The 27,076-nt window shown below is 47.6% G+C and overlaps 1 protein-coding gene and 1 long non-coding RNA gene across 5 annotated transcripts in view; one reads left to right on the forward strand and one right to left on the reverse strand.

Moving 5' to 3' along the window:
* Positions 1-27,076, reverse strand: part of TMCC2 (transmembrane and coiled-coil domain family 2) — an 88,854-nt gene that overhangs the window by 54,290 nt on the left and 7,488 nt on the right. The window contains exons 2-5 of one of the 4 annotated variants that reach the window (XM_037885376.2): positions 25,523-25,660; positions 25,306-25,414; positions 24,161-24,394; positions 9,953-10,459 (exon numbers count right to left, since the gene is read on the reverse strand). In XM_037885376.2, the coding sequence (XP_037741304.1) occupies positions 9,953-10,459; positions 24,161-24,394; positions 25,306-25,414; positions 25,523-25,660 (988 nt within the window). Of the gene's footprint in view, positions 1-9,952; positions 10,460-24,160; positions 24,395-24,736; positions 24,873-24,903; positions 24,990-25,305; positions 25,415-25,522; positions 25,661-27,076 lie in introns of those variants that run through there. The other 3 variants (XM_043533335.1, XM_027827480.3, XM_043533336.1) reach the window with 3 other exon arrangements.
* LOC122463430 lies at positions 12,393-22,967 on the forward strand. Its single transcript, XR_006286795.1, has 3 exons — positions 12,393-12,491; positions 21,912-22,056; positions 22,168-22,967. It is a non-coding gene; the product is annotated as an uncharacterized LOC122463430 (long non-coding RNA).

The raw sequence follows: 27,076 nt of genomic DNA on the forward strand, positions 1-27,076 counted from the left end.
TTTTAAAAAGTAGGATTGTTGGGGGGCTTCCTAGTCATTGGAAGTGGGGATTTTTTAGCCTGCAAAGTGTGGTTTTACTATTCATTTTCAGCAGTCTGGGAGCGCAAAACATTTTAATCATACCGAGCGGCTCTCGCCTGCATGTGACTCCCGCAGTCTGAATGGCTACTGGCTTTGTACTGATTTATAGCCCTAACAAAGGGACAGCTGTTTGGCAGAAACCCAGCAAGGCAGGCATCCTCTACAGTAATCTTTCTGGCTCCCAGACACCAGCCGGTACATTCTCTCAGGCCACAGCCATTAGTTTAATTACAGTTAGAAATCTACACTGCTGAAATGCACGGCTAGATGCCCCATGGCTTTAGAGCAAAGAAGCACCTTTCTGAGTAACACTGAAAACAGGGAGGGGAGGGGGGAGAGGCTAGATACAGGGCAAGATAATTTATGGCCGTGTGTGTCATGGACTCTGACGTGATGAGAAATTCCCTTTTCTCAGGTCACCCGGTACTTTTCTGTGGATACTAAAGGTTTTCTCGTTCCGTCCTTCTTTCTCCTCCCTCCCTAAGGGTGAACCAGGGTGTCAAAGGAGCAAAGGGCAGTATTTCTGCATGCTATACTTAGCACCACTGAGCCCAGCTCTCCCCTGCTCGGCACCTTGTGCAGGCATTTACCCTTGTGCAGAGTGGGTGTCAAATGCTCCCATTTGGATATTTTATCCTCACTCTGCAGAGACATAAATGCTGACTCCAGAAGAGAGGTAGGAAAGAATCAGGCTCTGTAGTCAGACCTTGACCCTCTAGCTCCATGTGCCCCCATTTCAATACAGATATTCACCCTTTATTATTATTTGTTTTGTGGTAACACATAAGGATCACCAGTCATGGACCACGACCCCATTGTGCTATACAAACACAGAGCAAAAAGACAGTCCATGCCTCAAAGAGTTCTGGTTTTCTTCCCCTTCAGCCAAACCTTCCCCTACTAATGGCACCTCCAGGAGACCAAAAGTTTTGGAGAGTTTTCTTTACAGCCCAGCAGGCAGATGCCTGTTTGGAGAAGCATGTGTCAGTAATGGGGGCAGGGCAAAGGAAGAAAGAGGAGCTCCGAACTCAGGAGCCCTGGCTGGCAGAGTGGGGACAGGGAGTTGGTACTGAGATCATTCTGACCGCTCTGCCATTTGTGGGTTTGTACTGTGGGAGTGCATGTGCGTATATTCATGTGTGCGTAAGTATTTTAAGTGCATGAAAGTGTAAGTGCATGTGAGTATGTGTGTGTGTGGGTGCATCAATTAATGAGTAAATGTACTTAAATGTATATGGGGGGGCAGGGTGTGAGGATGTATATGTAAAGATACGTGTTCATGCATATGTATTTATTAACCCTTTCACTACTGCTGGACCACTCATGTGTCTCGACTGCAGTTTTCATTCAGACTCCATCCATCTGAACAGCACATCGGATTGCACCATGCACCACATCAGCGAGGAGCCGCCAATTTCCTGCCTGTACATAAACTGTCACCTAGCACAAAAGGGGTCACTAAAGAATAGACCCTGCATTAATTTCATACAGGAGGCTTTATTTTTTCCCAAGGCTATGGACAAATAATTCGTGAGAGAGTTAATATTACAGAGCACTTGTCTTCCTAGAACACGCTTATTGTTTCCATTGCCCTAAGAAGGCCTCTCCGCCACAATATCACCTCTAATCTTACTTTTCTTTATCTCTTGTGCCTTTAATTATTCATCTGCCCTTTTTGTGCTCGTTTATGCAGCCTTATCAGCTGACATGAGCCCTGCTTTGTTTTCAAGTTCTGATATGTCAGTCTGAACTACCTGGTACGAAACTCTTGTGGCAAGCAAACAGGGGTCAATGAGGCTGGGTGCTGCAGAAAAGGCCAATCCTAGACCATAAAAAAGGCCAGAAGCAAAGCAAAGCAAAACACATAGCACAAGGGGCCAGTACAGATTCCCATGTCCAGTAAGTTCCTTTTTTACACTGCTCGGGCACTGCAAAGGGAGCCTTCAGGGGGGAGTGAATTTACACACTACACTTGTTTGAAGGTGAGTGTGTATGTATACAGGTCTGTGTGCTTCTAAGAGCATGTCTGTGCCTGAGCAACTGTGTGAACAAGGGCTCGTGAGTATTATGTGAGTATCTCCGTGTGTATTTGTAAGACAGTGTGTATGACCTGTGTGTGTCTGCGAGGTTGTGTCTCCATCTCTCAGTGTGTATGTGTGTGTTTTTTAATTTGTGTGCGCAACTCTGTGTGCATCAGTGTGTGTTTGTGTCTGTGTGTAACTGTGTCCAGGTCTATTCATGTATGACCCTGTGTATATATGTGTGTGTGTATGTATATATATGTGTGTGTTCCTAGAGCTTTAATTTCTGTAGCAGCTCAAAGTACGTACATAGAAAAAGCCAAATGCAGACACCAAAAAAAAAAAAAAATTCTGTTGTTTTTGTTTCCATTGCCTCATCGGGCAACGAAAGGGTCCAGGTCATATTTCATTCCTCAGAGATTCAGTATAACATATAGAGAGAAATTCATTTCAGGCACCAAAGGAACCACCATAGGCCAGTCCTGCCGAAATCCATCTGTCCTGCTACCCTGGATCCCTTTCTTCTGACTGTACAAATCAGGTTGCCAGGAGGCTGCTGCATGGTATCAGCTTGGAACAGGAGGCTGTCACCTGGACCCGCAATCTCCCATTTGAGCCGACAAAGCTGTATCGGCATCCATCAGCAAAGAGAGCCGGGCCACAAAAATGAACAGAACACTGAGGATTGGGGCCAGGAAACTAGTTTTTCCTCTTTGGGGTCCTGCCAGGCCATTGCTGATGTGAGTGCAAGGATCTGTTGTCATGACCTTTTCTATTTCTCGCTGTGAAATTACCTGTGGATTTTGTTGCTTGCTGTAAGAGAAGGACCACTCTGCACAGAGCTAGGCAGAGTGTAAATGGCTCACGCTGAGCCTAATGCACATTCACCCGGCCACTCCAGCCCTGTCCCGCCCCGCCCCACCCCACCGCTCGGCCAGTGCACCTGGAGCCTGACCTGCAGCACCCCTACTAGTTCATCCCCAGAACCCCATCCCACCATACAGCAACCCTTGTTAGTCCAGCCCGGAACCCCAAAGCACCACAGCCCGGACCTGCCACCTACCCGATGGACCTGAATCCAGATCTGTATCACCATCACCCCTTTGCTATTCGAGGTCTCTCCACCTCCTCAGCTCTGTCCACACACTTCAGTCTCCATCTGCAGCCATTCCTACTCTTCCAGACCTGGGACCCTCACCTCACCTCTGCCTGGCAGCAGCCTATGTTTCGAATCCTGGCCCACCCCCCACAGCTCTGCCAATTCACTCCAATCCTGACCATCTTTTCTTCCTCTAGGTCTGACCCCAGCCTATTCACATACCCAGCACTGCCCAAGTATCTCAACCCAGGGCTGCTATTCGAGGTCCCAGCTGTTCCTGAGGCCAAACAGTGTTGCCCACTCTTGCGATTTTTGGTCTTTTTCTTAAAGTCCCAGCTCCTGGAGTCATGTTATCCCGTGAGAATCTCAGCTTTCATCTAACGCAAAAATAAGTTTCCAGCCCTCATGACTGCAGAGAAAAGCTTGAACATAGGAACCCTAAAGGCTCAAAACCCAGAAGGCAAATCAAAAAGAACCCAAACTATATTATTTTTAAGCCATGTTCCTGATTTTTGAGGGGCAGACTAGTGAGTTTTGGGGTTGGCGATGCTGCTGTGTGAGCGAGTGGCATTTCAGTCATGTCTGCCGAGTGTGCAGCTGAGACCACCAAAATCATGACATGAGAGCTCCTGAATCCGCTTTGAACCACAGCTCCCAGAATGACAGTTTGGTGCACTGGGCAACTGCGCCTGAGAATGAAGTGAACAATAAACTCATCTTCTCCTCCCAGTCACTCAGAGGCAACAGAGCTGAAACCTGCTCCCAAGTAACGAGCATGTGTCTTTTCCCTCACTGGCTGCACTTTGTCCTCAGAGTGCTGTGCAGCTGTGTTAATCTGCACTGTTTCATAATTAAGACGGCTAAATGCTAGATGGAAAGATCATCCTCTCTATTAGCTATGTGCAAAGCAATTTAAAAATCTCTTTGGACAGTCCCAATTTGCAGCCACTTACCCTGTCTACATACTTCTGTTGGCTGTGTTTATTGCTGATTCAGGATGAAAGCCTTCAGGAAATCTCGGCTAACAGGTGCCTGAGGTCTGGAGGTAGGAGACTCAACTCCCTACCCTGTGTGCTTGATCCTATACCATGTAGGCAGGAAATACTTCATGCACTGTGCTGAACAGGCCAGGGGAGCGTGGGGGACCTGGATCTCGCATTAATGAGATGCTGCCACAGGAGCAGGAGAGAGGCCTGAGATAGGGGCATGGCGCTTAACGCCCATTAAGCAGGATATGGGTCCCATATGAGACACATCCAGGCCCACGCCCCCTTTTTAAACCTTTCCAAGTAAGAAAGTGGGCATGCAAGGGGCGGGCATGCTCAGTGCACTGTGCTACACATAACACACAACCTTACATAGCCTCTGCTCATGCACAACACCACCCTGCACTCCCTGCTGAGCCTGGTGCTAGGACTTCCGGGATCAAGGCCTTTACGCAACACCAAGGACGTAAGGTCTTTGGGGGTCGCTGGATTGATTTATTAACCGTGCACCCCATTCAGTAGCTCATGCCAAGCTGGCTGCATCGTAATAACAAACAACTAATAATAAAAGAAAGAAAGAAAATAATAAAAAAACCTCATGACACCATAAGGCCTAATGATGGAAAGGATCTGAAGGAAGTGACACAACAGAGAAATGGAAATGATCATTAGCTGGCCCTATAGCACTTTCCACTCCTCCCCTGCATGGCTGGCTGCTGGGATGGAACATGGTCCATTTCCCCTTTCTCCCCACTCCTCCTGGATGCTTGTGGGGGCAGAGTGGAGTGGCAGGGGTTCCAATGCATCTGCTCAGCTCTATCCTGACAAATGCTAATTTTTCCAGTAGGAAGCAGTCTCATGATAAGGAAGTTCCTTGGGACAGAGATTTCTGGTACAGTGTCCAGCACAGTGTGGCCCCAGTCCTGACTGTGGTCTCTGGGTCCTGCTATGATAATAAAAAAAATCTGTGCTCTCTCTCTTTCTCTGTCTGGGACCCAGAATTTCATCTTTAAAACAACTGGCTATAAATGCAGCCCTTGCTTATCCCAATCTCTTCCAGGCAGATAAACAAGCTGGCGTCCTTGATGTCTTTCCAAGCTCGGACACATTGTAGGAACACACAGTGGTTCTCCAGGTCTTCTGCACCAGGCAGACACAGCTGTTTGTTTACAGTGAGAGAGAGGGAAAGTGAAGATTAGATATAGGCGTTAGGACTTCCAGGTTTTGCTCCCAGTTCTGGAGCAGATGTGATGTCTGATAGTTACAGCAGGGAACGGAGTCAGCCAGGATTTCTGGATCTTATATCTTAGTGTGGGAGACAGTGTGGTTTAGTGGTTAGCACAGGAGATCAGGAGCCAGGATTCCTGGGTTCTGTTGTCAGCTCTGGGAGGGATGTGTTTCTGGTAGGTAGGGCTCAGGAATGGGAATGAGGATCCATGGATTTGTCAAGAACAAATCACGCCAAACCAAACGAATTTCCTGCTTTGACGGGGTTACTGGCCTAGTGGCAAGGGGAGAAGCGGTAGATTCTGATTTTGACGCAGTCGCAACATGACTTTCTCATAAGCAAACTAGAGGAATGTGATGTGGATGAAATTACCATAAGGTGGGTGCAAAACAGGCGGAAAGATTGTACTGAAAGAGTAGTTATCAATGGTTTGCCCTCAAACCAGGAGGATGTATATAATGGGGTCCAGCAGGGGTATGTCCTGAGTCCAGTACTATTCAAAATTTTCATTGAGGAGTTGGATAATGGAGGGGAGAGTATGCTTATAAAATCTGTGGATGATACCACTCTGGGAGAAGTTGCAAGCACTTTGGAGTACAGGATTAGAATTTTTAACAACCTCGACAAATTGAAGAATTGGTCTGAAATCAACAAAAAGAAATTCAAGAAAATTAAGTGCAAAGTACTGCCCTTAGGAAGGAAAAATCAAAAGCACAATATCAAAACGGGACTAGCTGGTTAGGCAGTAGGATTGCTGAAAGGGATCTGGGACTTTTAGTGGATCACAACTTGAACATGAGTCAACAATGTAATGTACTTGGTAAAAAGGTTATTATTTTTAGTGTATTAGCAGGGGTGTTGTACAAAAGACACAGGAGGTATCTGTCCTTCTCTATTCACCACTGGTGAGGCCTCAGCTGGAATACTGTGTACAGTTCTGGGCACCACACTTTAGGGAAGATGTGGACAAACTGGAGAAGGTCCAGAGGAGAGCCACAAAAATGAAAATCTGACCTATGAGGAAAGGTTAAAAGAAACGGGGCACGTATAACCTTGAGCAAAGAAGACTGAGGGGGGAACCTGATAACACTCTTCAAATAGGTTAAGGGCTGTTACAAAGAGGAGGGTGAACAATTGTTCTCCACGGCCACTGCAGGTAGCACAAGAAGTAATGGGCTTACTCTGCAGCAGGGGAGATTCAGGTTAGTTATTGGGAAATACTTTCTAACTATAAGGATTGCCCAATTTATGACCTACGGATGAAAAGTGCTGTGTAAGAGGTAGGTATTATTATGGTACGGGGCACTGCAAACACACAGAGTGAGATAGAGTCCCACCGCAATGAGTTTACAACCTAAAGAGACAACAGATAGGAAGGGAAACTGAGGCACAGAGAGGCAATGTGACTGCCCAGGTCACAGGCGGAGCTGGGAATAGTGCCCCAGTCTTCTGACACCCAGTCCAGTGCTCTACTGCATAGTCCATACTGTTCTTAATCATTGGGCTATAACCCATCATCGTAGCTGTTTAATTCCTCTCCTCTATCATGAGGGCATCTCCTCCTACTGGAGGGGAATGGACTGGACGATTTAACAGGCATTCTCCATTTATGATCCTATGGTAAATAACTGTATCTTTGACTCTGCTTCCCCCTGCTGCAGCTACTTTATAGGAAAACTTTAATCACGGAACAACGGGCAGCGTGTTAGAAAAAGCCATGGGGACAGATGGCTTAGCAGTCAAGTGACGTGGCACTCCTTGGGTGAAACGACCACGCAGTCCATTGTTCTCATAGCAGTTTGGGTCTCAAAAGCTGCTAAAGTCCTTATGCAGGATTTATACAGCTCTCCGCAAGATCCCCTTCTCTCTCCCACAAATCCCCTTCCCGGGAATATGCAACGGCACATTCCTCACCTTCATTTCACCCAGAGACATGCCGAAACAGCCGGCAGCCACCAAAACCAGTAGGCTTGTTTGGTTAGGTTGAGCTGCTAGCTAGCATTAAAATTCATCTCACGGACTGGGATAATTACAGCAGCTTCCTCCTGGGCGGAAAGACATCCTCTTTCCAAAGGTGCTTGGGCTGCTTCACTTTTCAGCAGGGCTCTGTCAAACGTGTGCGCTTTGAAGCTGTTGACAGGAAGGGTAGGGGGAGGCAATGGGCTAGGAGATCAGGATCTGGTATGTCGACTAGGCACTGTCTGAACTATTCACCTCATTGCTCTGGGGGATGGAAGGAGAGTTGTACATAAGACTTGAATCTGGTCCCACCAGAGCTATTGGGAGCAGGATTAGAATCTATCTCCGGGGAGCGCACAAATCTACCTCAGACTCTTCCCTCCCTGCTCCACAGGAACTAATGGCCTGATGACACTCTCTACATGAGCGGCATTTACATCAGCGAACCCAACTTCCAACATCCCTTCAGCACATCTAGGTGTGCAGCTGATAAGGTTCACGCTATCTAGCTAAGCATTTGAGTGCACCCATGATTGGTATTTTGGTGCCAGGTTAGATATCAGGATGATAGACCTCCCCCCCAGAAATACCTCAGACAGAAAGAAATAAAATCTCTGCCTATTAGTGTACACCTGATATGGAGGCTGCTTAAGACCAAGTCCCTGAAGGGTCCAATCCTGCAAGGTGCTTGAGCCTTCAATTCTGGGTTTTGAAGGTGCAGGATCAAGCCCTATGTGCTGCCAGATCTCTCTGAAGAGCACCTGAAAAACCCTGTGAAGCAGAATCCCATTCCTGGCACCCAGGGGCCATGAGTGGCAGGGCAAAAGCTGAGAAACAGGACTTGTGTTGAAGATATCAGACTGGATATAAGGCGTACATTTTTAATGGTGACAGTAAATAGCCACTGGAGCAATCTACCAAGGATTGTGGTGGAGTCTCCATCACTGACAATTTTTACATCAAATTGGAGGTTTTTCTAAACACTTTGCTCTAGGGATTACTTTGGGGCAGTTCTCTGGCCTGGGTTACACGGGGGGTGTCAGACTAGATGATCACAGTGGTCCCGTCTGGCCTTGGAATCTATGAATTTTCACTCTTCGAATCAGCCTGCAGGCATAAGGCTGCAGATCTGGAGCCAAAGCCTGTCTCAGTTACACCCATGCACTCCCCAAAGGGGTTCACATGGCAGTAACTCAGAGCAGAACGGTGTCATGTAATGGAACACCCAGCCAAATAAGACCATGACTGCCCAACAAGCCAGCTGATGAGTTCATTAAATCAAAATGATTGCAAAGGGGGGATGAGTTATGAGTTAAAAATAGGCATTGAGGCGAACCCGAGGAGGAGGAGGAGAAATTATTGAGCACATGATGTTCTCTTTATGAGCTAAAAGATTCCCGCCCAGGAGACTACAAGGATTAAGCAGGAGCCCACAGTCTGATATTAGCTGAGTGGCCACTATGTGAGCTATGAGAAGCGGCTGGTTATGGTGCATAAGGCTTTCTGGACAATACATCGACCTGAGCATGCTTCTGCAGACAAGCTGCAACCACTGGGGGAAGGGAAGGGGAAGACAAGTACATTCCTCCCCACCCAATCTTTTTACCTTTCTTTGTGATGTCCTCAGTGTAACTGCAGAACTCATGCATTTTCCCTCCTGGCTCCCAGCCACCCACTGACACCACCCGCCAGGTCCTGCTGCATTGACTCAGGGCTGGTTGACAGCAAGAGGAACTGGATCAAGCTCCTCCTGGCTACAAAGTTGCCTGGGAATCCCTGCGCCTGAAATCACTGTCTGAAGGGATGACTGGCAGCTACGCTTCATGAAGGGGCTTTACAAAAACAGCAACACCAAGGGCAGCAGCTGGGGAGACCAGAAACTAACCACATCCGGACACAGCTTGTGTGTGTGTGTGTGTGTGTGTGTGTGTGTGTGTGTGTCCTTCTGAAAGATGATCCCAACACTCCCCACAAAGCAAGCAATGCCGCAACGTGGTCAGACAGGGTACATGCAGGGGGCAGCGTAGGCTGAGTACCTCTCTAAAGGATGCTGGCTGTGGCTGGCTGACTGTGTTGTACCCAGATATGATCCCATCGTTCTATACTCTTCCTGCTATAGGTTCTTGGGCCCCATGTCCTCTCTAGAGCAGACTCTAACAATCCCCTAGTTCACCTTCTGAACAAAGCGCGACCACCACATTAAAGACAGGGCCTATTAAGGGTGCTACAGGGTTTAATCCTACGGAGACGCTGGCAATTGCAGCCATCAGACAATCTCTTATTTCCTAGCATTAATGCCCAAAACAATGAGAGTCACAGTGGCAACCTGCCTGGAGCCTGAGGAACACACCTAATTTCCTTACAATGGAGCAGAGGGCAGCTCCTGCATCTTTAATGTGGAGATACTGCCCATGAATACAGCAGGTACGTGGATCAATAAACACCATTGTGTGCTGGGACTGGCCTCTGTATTAAAGATGGGGCCACAGCATGGTAGAACTCTGCAGGCCATATTTGATTTCTCGCGGGGAGTGGGCCAGGCATTCCCAGGCTTACGTCTTTCCACAGTTAGCCCTACCTTGTCGGCGAGGCACTCCGACTCCTCCGGGAGGAGGTACACAGCCCCACTTTCAGCCAGCAAGATGGCGGTGTCTGTGGCAGATGAAGACCTTGGCCGGCCCTGGTGCTGATGCAGTATGGCTGTGAGGCTACTATCCTGGGGAGCCTTCCGGACCAGATGGGGGCTGCCTTTCTGGGGATCAAGGGAGCTGCTTTTGCTCCGGCGGCTGCCGCTGTGCAAGCTGCTCCCTCTCTTGATGGACGGGCGGGAGCGGATCTGCTGCAGCACCCTGTTGAAGGCAGTGGGGCGTACGGGGAGGTCGTGGAGGGACATGGCGTAGGAGACACGGTGCATCTCTGGCGAGCGTTCCTTCTCATCAGGGGAGTCGTGGTCAGACATCCCGTAGTGCTGCGACAGAGAGTCCTGGGAGTTCTGGTGCTCTCGTTCCCGCGACCTGCGGCGACTGTGGAAAAGGTGCTTCAGGCCATGGCCAAACATGGAGCCTTCGGAGAGCTGCTGTATTTTCTGTGACAGAGGAGAGAAAACAAAGCACACGACCCACTATTATTATACCCTGGATTGTATGTCCCTGCTTTTAATCAGTCCATATACAGCAGCTAGATAGTATGGTGACGGAATGACAGATGAAAAATACCCTTTAATGACATTACAGCCCTGGGGCCAAATTGTCCACTGGTGTAAAGTGGTGCAACTTCAGTGAAATCCACTAAATAACACTGGGATCGTGTAAAAGAAGACACTGCTTCCCTGCATGGCTGGAGGGCTTTCAGAAGGCTGGGACTGTGTTGTACCCGGGCACTTCAGCATGTGCTTTAGAAAGATCTCACTGCTGACAGCAGTTCCTTGCAGCATGCAGGCACAACAACCTGAATGAAGGCTGGTGTGGCAGCTGTAACTCGACATCTCTGTGTTCTTCCCACTCAGGTTTTTCTTTTGCATGTCAGTTTCCCCAAGCCCCCTATTTTTGCAGGTCTTCTCTGCCCTCCTTGCCTTTCAACAAGGATCCCTCTTCTCCCCATCCTGGGATGTCAAACCAACCAGATCCTAATGTTAGTGCCTTTCCCTTCATCCAGTTCCCCATTGCACCCCTGAACCCCTCCTTCTTTTAGCAGAACGTTACCATTGCCTCCCTCATTCGCACTATGCCATGGAGGTCCTGTTGCTTATCTCTGCTGGCAGAAGGGACCACCCTGCTCTTCCCAGATAACAGGTGCTAAGCTCTGCAGGCCTGTGAGAAGAACATGCCAGAGTCCGGTGAACAGCAGCACGCAGTGCTGCTATTGCCAAGCCTCCAGACCAGTTCAGGCTGCAGACATTTAAGTCAAACCTAGCTCTGATAGACCTTGCAGGGGCCAGGGAGGAGTTAACTCCTCTAGCTACCAGATACAGCATTGCACAACAGACATTCTGGGCAGAGAGATTCTCCTTCCTTTGAAGCACTACGCATTGGCCACCATGGGAGGCAGGATCTTGGCCTTGCTAGACTGATGGCCCTATACGCTTATGTAACAGCACCAACAGTCAGGGAGGGCAGCGTTGTGGTGCGGCAAGCGCGCCAGCCGCTGACCGTTCAGTAGGCTTCGCTCTCATAGAAAGGAGCCAGTGATGATTCAAGATGAGGCAAGGTTATGGAAGAAGAGAGGCCAGAAACAATGTGGCATCTCTCTATAAAGATGACAAGGACACACGGTGAGTCGCAGCTCCACTCCGCTCAGCTGTGAATGGCTCCGATAGGATGTTCGCTTCTTGTTAGCATCACAGCTCTGTGGCTCCACAAAACATCTGTTCCTGCACTTTCACTAGAGCTGGAATGTACCAAAGACTAGTCAAGGTGGTTCAGTGCTCAGTAATACTTAACAGCTAGCACTTACCCAGTCCCTTATGAACTTCTCCTAAGTAAGCCGCAGTGCGCATCTCTGCAGCATTAATCCCATTTCACAGGAAGGACGAGCAAGAGGGAAAAAGGCTACCTGGCTCTCCCAAAGCAACAGAGGGCATAAGGATCAGAGCTGGGATTAGAACGCCACAGTCCCGATTCCCAGCCCTAGACTCAGGTATAAAGTCATGGCTTATTTCCGCTCAATGTATAAGACAGTGGCTGCTCTGTAAAGTCCCACCGAGGTTCCCACCCTGGCTTTGTGCATACTGCCGGTAGCGAGGTACAATGGCCCTTTCAGAGTAGAGGGGCCCAGAAGGCCCCATTCCAGTGAGCTGAAATGAACAAAGGCCTGGGAAATGGTCTGGTAGTGGAAGAGAGGAAGCGGTTCAGGGGAATTAGGAGTTGGATGGGGGAAAACCCAGGCACACTGTTCCTTTAAGGGCTTGGGATCAGCAGCCCTGTAATAAAGGTTGGGTTAGGGCTCCCCTCCCTTCCAGCCAATTAGGAGGAGTGCACTGGAGGAGAGCAGTATATAGTCTGCCTTCTCCAGCAGCATAAGGGAGATGCTGGCAAGAGGAGATTGTTAGAGCCATAAGGTCAAGCTCCAGGGAGAGACAGTGATGAGCTGTGACAGGAGAGCTCAGTGTAGAGCCAGAGGTAAGTGTGATCCTTTGGTTTTCAGTGTTGGACTTTATTGGTGGAAATGTTTTCAACTGTTTGTGGTCACTGAACCAGCCCCAAGTAGAGGCTTGTAGGACTTATAAGAAAGGTTGTAGGGAGGCCTGTAAGGGGCCCTAGAGAGGGAGGCTGATGAAAAGGGAATTCTGACTATGAGAGACTACTCAGTAAGAAGCAACCTTGTTAAATGCCCCATCCAAAGACTTCAGACACTAATTCTCCAGTTTCTCCTATGCAATCTCACTGATTTCAAGGGTGTCTCATAGGTATTGCAGTGAGGAAAGTTTGACCACTTGGCTGTATTTTAGCCAAGAAGTGGAGAAGAGAACTGGCTCCATGGTGAGGAAAGAACAGTTTGGGATATACAGGTATAGGTTTTTTTTTTTTTTTTTTAAAAAAAAGCTAAATCTTAGAGTCAATGTGACAATTTCTCACAGCCCTGTAAGGATTCTTACTCTTAGCACAAGCCCCAGGAAAAAGAATGAGGCTGTTCTTCCTAATGATTTCTGATGATCAAACACACCTGTGAGGTTTCTCTACAGAACCTTTGGAAGGGTTACCATGTAAGGGCCTGATCCTGCTATCAGATCTGCACAGGAGACCCCCTGTATCCCTACAGAGTCCTGGTGAAATCAAAGATCATCTGTGCAGGCACAGGGATGCAATGCCAGGACTGAAGGATTGGGGTTTAATTCACCCCTCCTGGAGCCCAGCTGGCAAACCCACTTTTCAGGCAGAATCTTGTCACTCCTATGGCTAAGCTTGCAGAAGGAAATTCCGCTACCATCCCTCCATGCCCATTGCAAGGCATGATAGGTTTTAAATTACAGATCCACTCCTGCAGGCCTTCCTCAGGCAAAACCCTAATCTTCCACTGGTGTAAACTGTCCTAGCCCCACTGAAGTCAACAGAGCTATGAAAATTTATACCAGTTGAGGATTTTTCCCCTAAGCTGTGAGTAGCTCCACTGAAGTCAATGGAAATACTTGGAGTAAAGCATTACCCACTATGAATAAGAGCATCTGGCTTTTATTTTTTTACTTCTTGCATAACAAACTCCAGTAAAAGCCAATGGGAGTTTTCCCCAGGTAAGGGGCTGAGTGAAAACAAAAGAAGGACCCAGGAATTGGCCCAAAATAAGTAAGTTCAGCTAACCATTTTCTCTGAAAAGTTCATGCAATCCCTGAAATCTTCACTGTATGACTGCAACATAAAGGAAAAGAATATAAAAATAAAAACCCAACCTTTTCTTTAGCTAGAAAAACTATGGTTACTGGTAGGTTTTTTAAACTTTGTTGCCAATGCATGACAACGCACCACCTGTCCTGATCAACATGCTCCAGAAATTAAACAGCTGGAGTTCTGCCAATGTGCTCTTCCACTTCTTCTGGAAACACAGACGGCAACTGTCTATGACTCGTAAGATTAAACTGCAGCTTGTGGTCCAGGTGGAAGAGGTGAGCAGCAACCTGGAGACTGCAAAAGGCTCCTCACACTGTGCACAAGATTGTTCCAAGACATTCTTCTCGTATGGGACACCCATTTATTCATGCCCAGAGACTACAGGTATTTAAACAGGTGCTCAGTTTCTGACATTAGCTGGGTGGCCACTATGTGTGAATTATAAAAAACAAAACAAGCTGGTGCCTTTCTGCATGATATATCAGTTTGGTCATGCATTACTTGGCTATTCGCAATAGCTACAGAAAAGAACTGGTAATGGGATATAGCAGGCAAGATTCTGATCTTGAAGCTTGTCTACAAGGGGAGCTATTCCAGAATAGCTATTCCCAATTAACTGCATGTGTGGATGCTCTATTGTGGAACAAGAGCGCCTTATTCCAAATAAAAGTGGATTTGGAATCCACTTCCAAATCCATATCCTATCTTATTCTGGACTAATTTTCAGGTGTAGAAAACTCCCTGGTTACACCAGTAAAAAGCCAGAGTGACTCCATTGGAGTCAATGTAACGCCCAGATTTCTACCTGTTTAAGTGAGATCAGGATTTGGCTGATTGCCTTCAACCTCCACATCACCAATTCATATCCAGCTAGTGACTGACTGTTGCTGCCATTGGATGGCTGCTCAGTGACCTCTGTGAAATGAGCTTGTTGGGTTTCAGTCCAGCTACCAGTAGGTCAGATGATCCCATCTCACAACCCACCATTCTCATTGGCTGGGGGCTGAATGAGCTATGGTAGCTAGATTATCCTCTCACCCCTCAGGGCAGCATCTCTATATCAATTCAGGCCTGAGGCTTGTTGGTAGGACAATGTGAGGGAAGCCTGCTGTGTCACTACCTGTGTGGTCTCTGCTTTGAGGTTAGTCTGAGCACTTCAGAGTGCAGTATTGAAATCCTTACCCTATGGAGGCAATGGGAGTCTTACTAGTTACTTCAGTGAGGCCAGAATTTTGCCCCACGACTGCTGATGTGTCACTTTCACCTACATGCACATTTTCTCCTGCCTGAAAAGATGATGTGATGTGGGCTCAGAACCAAGAGCTGCTTTTAGCAAAGCCACCAAATTCTGGAAAGGCAGCTGTGTTTGCAATACAAATTCTACAGGAACTTGGAGGTGACTGCAACATTTCATGGCTGGCCCAAAAAAAAAAACCCTGCAAAAAACCCAAAACTGTTTATAAACCAGAGTCTAAGTCCATAATGGTTCTGCTTCTGATATTTACAAGAATCAGGGTGATAACTAGAGAGGACTACAGCACTAGCCACTACAATTACACCATAGCACAAAAACTTTAATCCTCTCATTATCCAACCATCATGCAGATTATATTCCCGAAGTTCTACCTGAGAAAAATGTAACAAATCCACTGTGCTGTCTCTACTTCAGGAAATCGTGATCTAAAGTTTATTCTATTTAGAGTTTCTATGGAAACAGAGACAGCATTAGATAACCATAAACCCACAGATTTTTACCATTCGGATAGAAGGTTTGTTTGCCTTTTAGAAGCTCCCTGGGAAAAGAAATGACCAGTCTGCATGCTTTGAAAGTAACAAAAAGAAAATAAAAGGAGGCTTTGAGGAAGGAGGGAGAGAATAAAAGAAAAATAACTTTGACAGCATCTAGGAGTTCCAGTTATATCAATGTTTCCACTGGATACACAAGGCCCGTATCTTCCACAGATGTACACTGGCATAGCTATAAAGATTCAATGGGGTTAAACCAGTTTACATCAGGTAAAGATCCAGAGTGAAATCCTCTACCACTGACGGCAATGGGAGTTTTGCCATTGATTTCAATGCAGCAGGGTTTCACCCCTGACCTATAGCTTTTTCAGTAGGTTCTAAGCATAAAAAAATCATTTTGGCCTAAAACTTGTCCTAAAAAATGTCATCCTGGTGATTACATCATCCTAAATTTTTGAGGGGCTGTACCCACAGGATGCTCAAAGGAGATCTGCATGCAGAGAAAGTCAGAATCATGTATTGTTGCGTTGGATGGGGCAGATTCAGTGCTACATTGAAGTCTTGTAAAAGTAAAGGAATTTACAAGGAAATTGACCAAAATAAGTAAAATTAAAAAAAAATTCGGTTTTTAAATAGGTGTGAGCCAAAGCTTTGAGTCCTTCGGTTTTTATTCAGTTTTCAGTTGGTTAAAACTTCCACTTGTTTCCAGTGAGTTTTGCCTCAGTAAGGACTTGAGGGTTTGGCCCTATATACTTTAATCTGAAAGGAATAGAAAAGAATAAAGCAACCGTTCACTAGAGTCTTGTTTAGAAATAGGTTGGGAAATGGCTGGTGCTCATATCTCAGAGAAAACAACTTTGTTTTTCAAAACTTAATTTTACAGATGGCTAGCCCAGAAAGCGGAATAAGCCAATTTAACAAACAAAAAAGCCTTTAAAAAGTGAGCAACATAGGCTGAGACTGTGGGTGGCCAAATCGCCTTAGAAAAATCTCCATCATAAATCTTTATAGACTATGGTGACTTTAGAGATTGTTTCATAAAGGGATTAAGATTCTGAAGTCTTCATGCTGAAGTTTGATATAGTTTGCTAAAAGGAATATCATCCAAAATATCTATGAATCAAGGCCAAAAAATTCATGGCAATCTGTTTGGTTTAAAAAAAATCCACTGTTTCAAAAAGTGACTAATGTACAAATCTCCATGACAGATCTCTTAGGCTTCAAAGATCTACCAATTATGCCTTGGGCTTTTTTCAGTACAAAGGCCCTGATTCTCCTCTCACTTACACTAGTTTGATTCTATTGACTTCACAGGAGTTACTCCTGGTTTACACCAGTGTGTGTACGAAAGGAGAATTGGGCCTGAATTGTTACTAGCTTTGGCAGGGTTAAATCAAAGGTTTTCACCTTGTTTGAAAATGGTTCTGGGTTAAAAATGGTGTTTCACCCTATCCTCCTGTTAACTATTTACACATTGATAACATTTTAACAATCAGTTTTATCAAACGCAAATGAAGAAACAGGAGGAATTTTGTAAATACTAAGGGGCTGCTGGAAGTTCAGATATCTTATCAGTCACTATCTGAACCTCCTGGTTGTGTATTCCTTTGTATACCTAAATCTTTCAATCAAGATCTGCGGCAGTGGCTCAAAGCACAGCCTTCATATACCATGTAAGTCCCACTTATTTCTTTAATACAATTTTAATAATATCACCTAGAGGCTCCAATCAAGACTGGGCCCCCAGGGTGGTAGGCACTGTACAGACACATAGTGAAAGATGCTTCCTTTTCCAAAGAGCTAAACAGAAAGACACAGGTGAGGGAAACTGAGGCACAAAGAGAAGGGACTTGCCCAGGTTCCCACATCATGTGTTTGGCAGAGCTGGGAACAGAATACAGGTTTTCTGACTCCCAGAATGATCTATCCACTAAGCCCTGCTGCTCTCCTGTCTTCATTGGGACTTAAATTGTATAGACAGACTCCGGTGCTGGTGCTCTCACAGGGGCAAATACCATCCCAAATAGAGGACTTAGTTCTTTAAGACCATTTCAGATTGCATGTGCATGGACAACTAACTCACCCCTAACCCTGAGAGGTCAGGGGCCAGGCCAATCTAGGAATAGCTAGCAACTCTAGTGAAAAATCAGACGGGGCCCCATTAAATATTTCAAATGGTCTCTGAGCTTCTGCTCGTGGCTCAATTGGTCCCCACTGGGTTCCTGCAAGTTTCAGTTGGAGGATGGGTAACCCCAACAGAACCACTGATCTCTTCCAAAATGTTGCTGATCAATTGGACACAGTGGAAATTTTTCCACATGGAAATTTGATTAGCTATTGCTGCTGCCTATGCCATGCCTATCCTTTTGAAAGCCAGGTGCCAGCACTTGGCAGTCTGCTCCCTTTCACCAGCACCACCTTCATATGGGAAATAAAAAAGATGGCAGTGACTTAAACAGTAATACAGAGCAATAGGTATATACACATATATTATCCAAAACAAGACACTCCTGTATGCACACTTCTCCCCCGGGGGAGAGGATGAGAGAACAAATTGCTCAGTGCATTACTGGAAGGTGCTGATACTCCTGTAATGAGCACAGTATAAGAATCTATATAAAATAGAATCTTTGGCACCTGTAATTATTTTTCAATAATGCTGTGACCCTGCTCAAACGCCAAACTTGGAGTGAAATTTGAAGAAGGGCTTCAAAGCAATTCAGACTTTGGCCATGTCCCCTTCTCCTGCCCCATGCATTAAAACAGCTAGATCTGTATCAGAAAGAATGCAATTCCTCTCAACCCACAAGCATTTCACCCTCTCCTGTCACCTATTTTTCTGAACTGACTCCAAAGAAATTAAGAATCAAACTTTTCCTTGCTGAGGGGTGAAAGCAAGGCTGGCTTAACTGCTTGGATGCTGATGAATATCATAGGTGCATTTAAGCTGAATGCACCTGTATTTTCATTGTCCGAGGTACAAGCAGGTCAATTGCCCTGGTTCTGCGGCTGAATGCAGCCTCTATACTGTCGAACGTACTAGACCTATCCAGAACACTGTTGGCTTCAATGGAATGTTCTTAATGGACAAAGGTGAGTTCCTGCACCGCAAGGGACATTCAAAGTGAGCAGTAGCAGGGGGCATAATGTGTAAAGGGGATTCACAGTTCTAAACCTGACCACATGTGTGAAATTCTCCCCTCTGCAGCCCAAGACCTGTGCACCATCCCCCAGCTCCCTCTGGAAGGCTCAAATGGGATTGTAGTAGCACAGGTTTTTGTGACAGCTCGCTGCATGGGGTGAATTTCATCTTGTGTGAGGTAGTGTGCATGAAAGCAGAACATGAAGGAACAACGGCATGTTGATGAGCCCAAGAGATCTGGGATCCTGTGGAAGGTTCAGTTAACCTGGGGCTTCCTCCTAGATGAGGCATGTAGATACATTTTGCCAGTAAGCCCCAGTGAGGCCTTTAACATTTCTATGCTTTCACTGTTAATGCTCACAAACGTGAGAGGCTGACATGTAGAAGCACAGTGCAAGCTTCCTCCAATTGCTAGTCCATCAATGCAACACCATCCTGAGCCAGGAAAGGAAAACAGGGCTTCCCCCTACAGAAACTGAAGCACCACAGGGCAAGGTACTTTTGCTTTTGGCTGAGACCACCCACACTATGTAATTCACATTTGAACCCAGAACCTCCAGATGTGTGAAATAAACTCGTGTGCCACCCTGTTAATCTACTCCATGCCTCCCCACACCCAATGAGCAAGACTTCAACTGATGTAGTGTGGTCAGTTGGTTATAGCAGGGAACTGTGAGTCAGCAACCCTGGGTTCTCTTCCTGGCTCTGTCACTGACTTGCTGTGTGATTTTAGGCAAGGCACTTCCTGCCTCAGTGTCCCTATCTGTAAAATGGGGATGATCATCATTCAGACATACCTCCCCAAGCTATGTGAGCATGAATTATTAAAGCTTGTAAAGTGATTTGAGATCCTTGGTTGAAACATGATATGGAAGGAAAATGTTGTCGTCGTCATTATTAATTAACTGCCTGGAGTTCTTGCCTCTGAGCAGTGTGAATCGTTAAAGAACCTACTCACACCCCCACACTTTTGAAACAGTGGTTGACATTAGCCAGGGTCATGCAGCACAATCCCCTCTATGTGCATGAGAAAGAGGCAGAGGGAATTGGAAAGGTCTGTGCCTTGAGCTAAGCAGCATTTGATAAATCAGACCATTCCAGTGACCAAGTTACTTCTGTTCAGGCCATTTGACTGCAGGGACATTCAGGTAACTTGGGGGCAGGGACTTAACTTACCTTCATGGTGTCCTTTGAATGGCTGATGCAAAGGAGTGAATTCCAACGTATGTGGGGGTGATGGCTTTTGTGGGGGAGGAAGGAAAAGTGTCTTATCTCCCCCTCTAGGCAACCCATGGGTTGGGAGCATCGATAGTCTCTGGCTGGAACTGCAATAAGGGACCTTGTAAGGTTCTCTAGGAGGGGAATCTGGATCGGGACTCTTGGCAGGTTCCTTTGTGGGGTCCAAACCCACATGACACACAGACCCACACAAATAAGGAATAAAAGAGCAAGAGTAAAAGCTGAGTACAAAGTTCAGGGTTTGGCCCCAATGAGCGTTTTTCCCTGGGTGAAGTCTAGGTTCCAACTGAGTTTAGCTTTTAGGGTTTGGCTCCACAGACCTGATCCGGTGCCCACAGAAGCCATTGTAAATCTTTCCATTGACTCCAATGAGCTTTGGGTAAGACTCTGTTTGCAAGGGGTCTAATCCTGATCTCACTCTATGCCCAAACTGTCTCCTCCATTACAGCCAGGGAGCTGCCACTGATTCCATTGGAAGTTGCACCCAGGTGACCAGAAGCAAGGGCTCTGCCCTAGGAAGATGAATAATTCTGTCTTTAAACCATGCTACTATGACAACACTAAACCACAGCCCAGCCCACAGAGAATGAGACCCGACCTATGAAATCCTGCCCACAAAGTCAACCACCCCACCAGGGAAAGTCTGGGTAAACAGCACCATGCCCTGATAGCAATAAACTGACCAAGCTGGAGGAGGTAAGTGCTAAAGTCTGATCCCCATCTAGGCACTGTCAACTTCAAGCCCAGATCCTCAGCTATGTCCAGCTCAGGGACTGCTCTAATCTATGCCAGCTGGCTATGGCTTCCAAAGGACTCCCCCACCAGCCAGAGACTGCCATAGCTCAGTGTACTCTGGCCACTCCCCTTGCCCCAGGATGGGGTGTGGTGCCAGAGCTGTCTACGCTGGCTCTGCAGAATTCCCCTGCAGCAGAGTGGGAATGTGCAGAGGGGATCTGGCTGCTTTCTGCTCCCTTCACACACTGGAGCAGCACAAAGCAGGTCTGTTCTAGAGCTCACGGAAGTCAATGGGAGGGTTTCCACTGACTTCCATGGGCTTGCAATCAGGACCAAGGAGAGGAGTGGAACTCTGGATGGAGCCTTCAACTTCCCAGCTGCTCTTAACTTCCAAGTCCAAACACATGGGGAGGCATGGGGACCATTAAGATTGAGGTGGTGATGATTTTAGATCAAAACCATGGCTGCATTCAGCCCCTGGTTTCTGTGGCCATCAAATTCATCCAATTACAGAAAAAAGAGAATATACACAGATCTTCACTGCCTGGGGAAAGGCAGGAATGAGATCTAAGGGGTAAAATGCCTTTATGATACATCTTCCCCCCCCAGGACACCCAGTCTACTGTCTCTTACAGTAAAAGATCTGAACAATTTCTTTGGCAGTATTTTGTACAGATTCAGCTTCTCTGCTGCAGAGCTCAGAAATATCTACCACCTAACACATTTTTAAGCAGTGTTATGTGTCCCACATCTGCTCTTCTTGCCAGGACTTTTTTTGGTCATGGGAAGCTTGCTCATACCAAAACAGCAGGGTTAATACTTGTGTAAGAAAATCTGCCATGCATTTGCAGTGAGGGGGGGGACCAGAGAAGTAAGGGGACTGGCAAGAACAGAAAAGAGCCTTTTGTTTCCAGGTTGCTAGCACAAATCCAGCATAGGCCACTGGTGACCAAAAGTTACCATCTGATCAGTAGCCTCTGAGATTGTTTGGAGGGTAGGTCTCAGTCCACAGCACAAAACCACCATAATTAGCGTAGCTGGTAGTCTCTGTACAGAAGCCAAGGGCTAAATAAGCCATTGAGACTGATCTCACCTCTCAGCCCTTATAAGTAGCTGCTTCAGTTCAGGATGAGATGCACTAGCAAGGGATGGTATGGGGCAGCTTGCCCCACTGTCTCTCCCTGTTGGATCTATTCTCTCATCCTCTTACCTCCCAGAACTATTCTCCATCCCTTCCTCTCACCTGCTTTCCCCCCTTCCTCTCTTCGGGGATCCTCCCGCCCACTTCTGCCTCTGCTCTTTCCCTGGTCCTGCCTCTTATGTTTCCTTCTCTCCTCATTTTTTCTGCCCTACAGCATGAACATATCACTGCAGGCACAATCAGAACAGCTGAGCAGTTGGATCAGGTGTGCATGGAGCTGCTCCAATTGCCATGTAAGCCGAAGACCAAGTGTCTGTCAAAGGAATCAGCCAGCAAGAGCTACGTTAGAAGTGCTCTGGGTGAGTGAGGCTGCATGCCCGGTGAACGTGCTTCTAAAAGCATGCCACTGTGGGCTCTGGTCATCTGTCTTACACATAGCTCTTAACAGCTTCATTCATTGCTGTTTATAGGACAGCAGTGACAGGTGCATGTCATTACAGTAACTCCTAAAGCACAACAGCCACTGAAAAGAGCCAATAACAGAGAAGCCGAGAGCTCCACAACTCCACGAAAGAGCAAGTATAACAACTAACCTTAAACTACCTAATGGACACTTTCACTTCACATCTGCCTTTGGGTAACTGGCAAACATTGGCACATATGGATGAAGCACTGGACTGGAAGCCATGACACCTACATACCATTCATGGTTCACTGTGTGAACTTGGTCAAGCTGTTTAAACTCTCTGCCAGATAGATCAGCGGCAGGTATAAATCAGTGTAGCTCTGCTGGAGCCAATGAAACTATGATTTATACAAACTGAGGCCCTGGCATTCTGTGCCTCAGTTTCCACATTTGCAGCTAATCACACATACCTTTGAAAAGCGCTATAAGTGAAGTAGTATAATAATGAATGCATTACTAATTAACTAGGGAGGAGAACATGTTTTAGATGCAGTGAAATGTACAGCTGTGCATGGAGATTTTGAAGTGCAGTTACAGTCAGAATATTAGCCTCTGCAAAAATAAAGCAAGTCAGGCTTCCTATTTATCCCCCCCTTTTTTCAATGACTACCACTCAGTACTGCTCATGTTTCAAATCAAAGGGGGGCTTGGCTAAATGTCAGTGCTGGAAACTCCACCTGGGACCTCCACCAGTGCCCTTTCTGCCTCTTCCATCACTGCCAGTGACAAATAGGAACTGATTAGCCAGCAGCTCCAATGGTGATGTGCAAGACAAAACAGAACCCAGCTCTCTCTCCCAGAGCTGTACCAGCTCTGCAGTGCTAGTAAAAGCCTATTGTTGTAAGTATGACCTGAAGACCCCTCAGGGAGTAGCTCTGGGGAGTGAGAAGGGGGCATTTTTACCTAGTCATTGTTCTAACTGCAGCTGCACTTGAATCAACGCAGACAAGATATATGTTCTCTAGTTTAGCTCTGCAGAACCTGCTGCCGTGGGTTTTATTTAATGTGATCTGCTGAGTTCTTCTGCAGAATGCAGGCCCTGCCACATTTCCTTATCAAGAAAGGCCCACCACAGCTTCTGACCACGTTTAGCACCAAGCCAGATTCTGATCTCAATGCAATCGTATAACCTCATTTAAATCAATGGAGTTTCTCTGAATTTACACCAGTGTAAATGTGGTCAGAAGTTGGTGTTCTTCTTCAGCACAGACAGTCTTTTTTTTTTTTAAAGAGAAACATCAATTTATAAACTCACGACTCTTATCCCTTTGCTCTTCATGTCCTATAATCCATAATCTTACCATCACCTGTAGCACCCACAATCAAAACCAAGGCCCACTTATGCTACTATAACTGCATATTAGAGCCAGCCCATGGTTTAAAGAACTTAACCTCTAATAACAATAACACCTAGCTCTTATTATACAGCACTTATCTGTAGGTTGCAAAGTGCTTTACAGAAGAAGGAACTCTCAATCTCCCCATTTTACAGAAGGGAAAACAGAGGCACAAAATAGCAAAGTGATGTGCCTAGGGTCACCCAGCCCACCAGTGACAGAGCCAGGAAGAGAATCCCAGTCTCAGGAGTCCTAGTCCAGTGCTCTACCAGTGTGCCATCCTGTCTCTTGTAAGCACTATCCAGCCTGTGGCAAACTCTTCCAGATGACTTTTATCTAGTACCATTGCTCAGCAGATCACATAATCTCCACAAAGCTGAACCCAATACCAAGCGCCCCTTTTATCTTTTTAAATAATCAAAGTTTTGGTGAACAGTCTTATAAACCCATAAAATACTGACACACGTATACCTGCGGGTACAATCCGGGAGACCTAAAAGAAAATACTGCCATCATGTCAGCTCAATCATCGCTATTAAAGTAGAAAGTCAAGTTCCCATGTAAATAATAAGCCAATAAGGATCATTGGATGGAACTCTGGTTCCAGCTGCACACAGGAAAAACCCAAGTCTCTTTGTAATACCAGCTGGGGAGGCTTACCTTTAAATCAGGAGGCTTGCTCCGGGGAACAGGATGGGGAGCAGGGTTCGGATTAGCAGCAGTGCCCGATTCTGACAGAGCAGAAGCGCAATCCCCAGGTTTAGCATCCATGGCAGCCAAGTTGGGGGCATCTTCAGCCCCAGCACAGTCCTCCTCAGGCTGCTGCAGCTCATCCGATGTGCACCTCTTCATGCTGACCAGGTGGGGTGGGAGGGCGATTTTGTACTTCCACTTCTTGAAGGAATGGCAGAGAAATGTAAATGAAAAGCAGGAAGGGGCGGGCGGGAGGAGAGAAAGGAACCAGAGAAGCCTTGGTCAGTGCCCAGACAAGCTCACTTCACCTGGGAGAGGAAGGCAGGCCACAAACAGGGGCTGGGGAGGAGAATCCTTTATCCAAACTCATTGCATCGGGTGGAGGGGAAGGAGAGAGTCTCTGACCCACCCCACCCCCCCAAACTTTCTCCTCTAATTCAGCTGCATGGGGTGCAGTGCGCAGGGACTGCATTTTTGCTTGGGGAGGGTGCATGTTTCATGCAATTAATCATCTCCTCCCCCCTCCCCAGTTCTGTTACTCACTGCTCAGGAGAGAAAACGAGTGATGCGAAACCCTGGAGCCTTGCATGGCTGCAGATCCTCGTGCCTTGGGTGCATCTCGTCTCCCCTCCCGCCCCCGCCCCCGCCCCGCCTTGACATCTGCTGCTTCTCTCCACCCCCCACCCCCCCGCCAAGGAGCCGCTTCCCACCGCAAAGCTGCTGCCGCCGCGGCTCCTGCTCGGGAGGAGCAAAGAGGCTCAGCCTACCCCCTCCGCCTCGCCGGCTGGGGCGCCTGACGGACGGCCGCCTCCACCCAATCAGAGCTGGCGGATCGAGTGGGGCGCCTGGAGGGGGCGGGTCGCGGAGCCCGTTTCAGGCTCGGTTGGCCGGCGGCGCTCCCCCCCTCTCCCCGCTCGCGTCCCCGGGAGCTGTCAGCGGCGCTGGTGCTGCACCGGGCGGCGGCTTTGCCCTGTCGCCGGCGGGCTGCGGCAGAGGCGGGCGGGGAGCCAGGGCAAGCCCCCCCTGAGGGTGGCCCCTAGGCAGGAGCCCACCTTGCCCTAGTTCTGCGAGGGGCGGAAGCTAGGCAGGGGCAGCGGGGCTGGCACAGTCACCTCTTCATTGCCATGGAAACTCCTCCCACCAGCATGCGACTCTTGGCCAGAGCCTCTCCTTTCCTTTATTTCACCTCGGCCTCTTGCAACTTCAGTCAACTCAAGTTCCCTTAGAAAGAGAGAGAGAGAGATTTTTGGGGTGCCTTTCAAGGTACATGGACCTGGTGCACACCCAGAGATTTAACCCTTGCGCAGTCAGAGCTTGCCACGCTCCTACCTTTCTTGCGTCGACAGAGGAGAAATCAAGACGACCTTTAGCGCGAGGGTTGTTTTCAAGAGATGCCTGAAATTCTTTATTTTTCTTGTGTGGAATTTCTTGTGCCCGTTTGCTGCCATCTTGCCACACACGTAGACCCTGAACAATACAAAACTCGGCGTTGGTCTCACTTTGAAACGAAATGCCTTTTTTTGAACCCAAACCACACTCACTTGTGTTTTAGGAGAGAGCCACACACACACACACACACGCTTGCTTTTCTTCAAAGACTGGTTTATTTTCTGTGGAAAGTGAGGCCACTTTTAACACACAACTCTGTGACTAAAGCAAAATTTTCTGGCCAAGATGGGCCGATGTTTAACCTTGAAAGGAAATTGGGCGGGGGGGGGGGGGAAGACCTTGAATGGCTCACAGTTTTGTATTTTGTTACAAATATTTTACTGTGTTTTATCACCACTGGTTGTCTGAATGTGAATTCATTTAACTAGGGATGTCCTAGGGAGAAAGTGGGATGAGTGAGGAAGGGGTGAACAGAAAGGGAGAGTGATAGAAGAGGACAGAGAAGCACCAAACATACATACATTCTGATGAGTTACCAGCTAGTGTAACTATAACCATCTTTAATCATAAATTTATTCTGGGTTGAAGCCAATCTCTACCTATTGAAGGACAGCATAAGACCTATATGGGAAAAGTGTGTCCCACATCTGCCAATGGCAGGGTTCTTACATTTTCCTCTGAAACATCTGGCACTGACCACGGTGAGAGACAGGGTAATGTACTAGATGGATCATTGGTCTGAGCCAGTCTGACAATTCCTATGTTCCTACGACAACCTCTTATTGATCTAATGACTCAGGAGCAAGGTGTAGTGTCTAGAGCAGGGGTGGGCAAACTACGGCCCACGAGCCGTTTTAAGCCGGCCTACAGCTCCTGCTGGGGAGCTGGGTCAGGGGCCAGACCATGCGGCTCGGCCCCGCTCTGGCTGGGTCGCTGGGTCAGGGGTCTCGCCACATAGCGTGGCCCTGCTCTGGTGCTCCAGCCAGGGTGTAGGGTCAGGGGCTGCACCACGTGGCTCCCGGAAGCCGTGGCATGGCCCCACTCCAGCTCCAACATGCTCCAATGGCCCCATCTGGTGCTCCAATGGGAGCTGCAGGGGTGGTGCCTGCAGATGGAGCAGCATGCAGAGCCACCTGGCCACACCTATGCGTGGGAGCCGGAGAAGGGAGTAAGCACCGCTCGGAGCCTGCAACCCTGAGCCTCTCCCCACGCCCCAACCTCCTGCCCCAGCCCTGATCTCCTCCCTCTCTCCAGACCCCTCAATCCCAGCCCGGAGCACCCTCCTGCACCCCAAACCTCTCATCCCCAGCCCCACCCCAGAGTCTGCACCCCTAACCAGAGCCCTCACCCCCTCTTGCACCCCACTCCCAATTTTGTGAGCTTTCATGGCCCACCGTTCAATTTCTATTCCCCGATATGGCCCTCAGGCCAAAAAGTTTGCCCACCCCTGGTCTAGAGCCCAGGTTGTGGTTTCAAAAGGTCTGTACTTTCTCT

The sequence above is a fragment of the Chelonia mydas genome, chromosome 21 (assembly GCF_015237465.2).
Source record: "Chelonia mydas isolate rCheMyd1 chromosome 21, rCheMyd1.pri.v2, whole genome shotgun sequence".
In the NCBI taxonomy this organism is placed as follows: Eukaryota; Metazoa; Chordata; order Testudines; family Cheloniidae; genus Chelonia; species Chelonia mydas.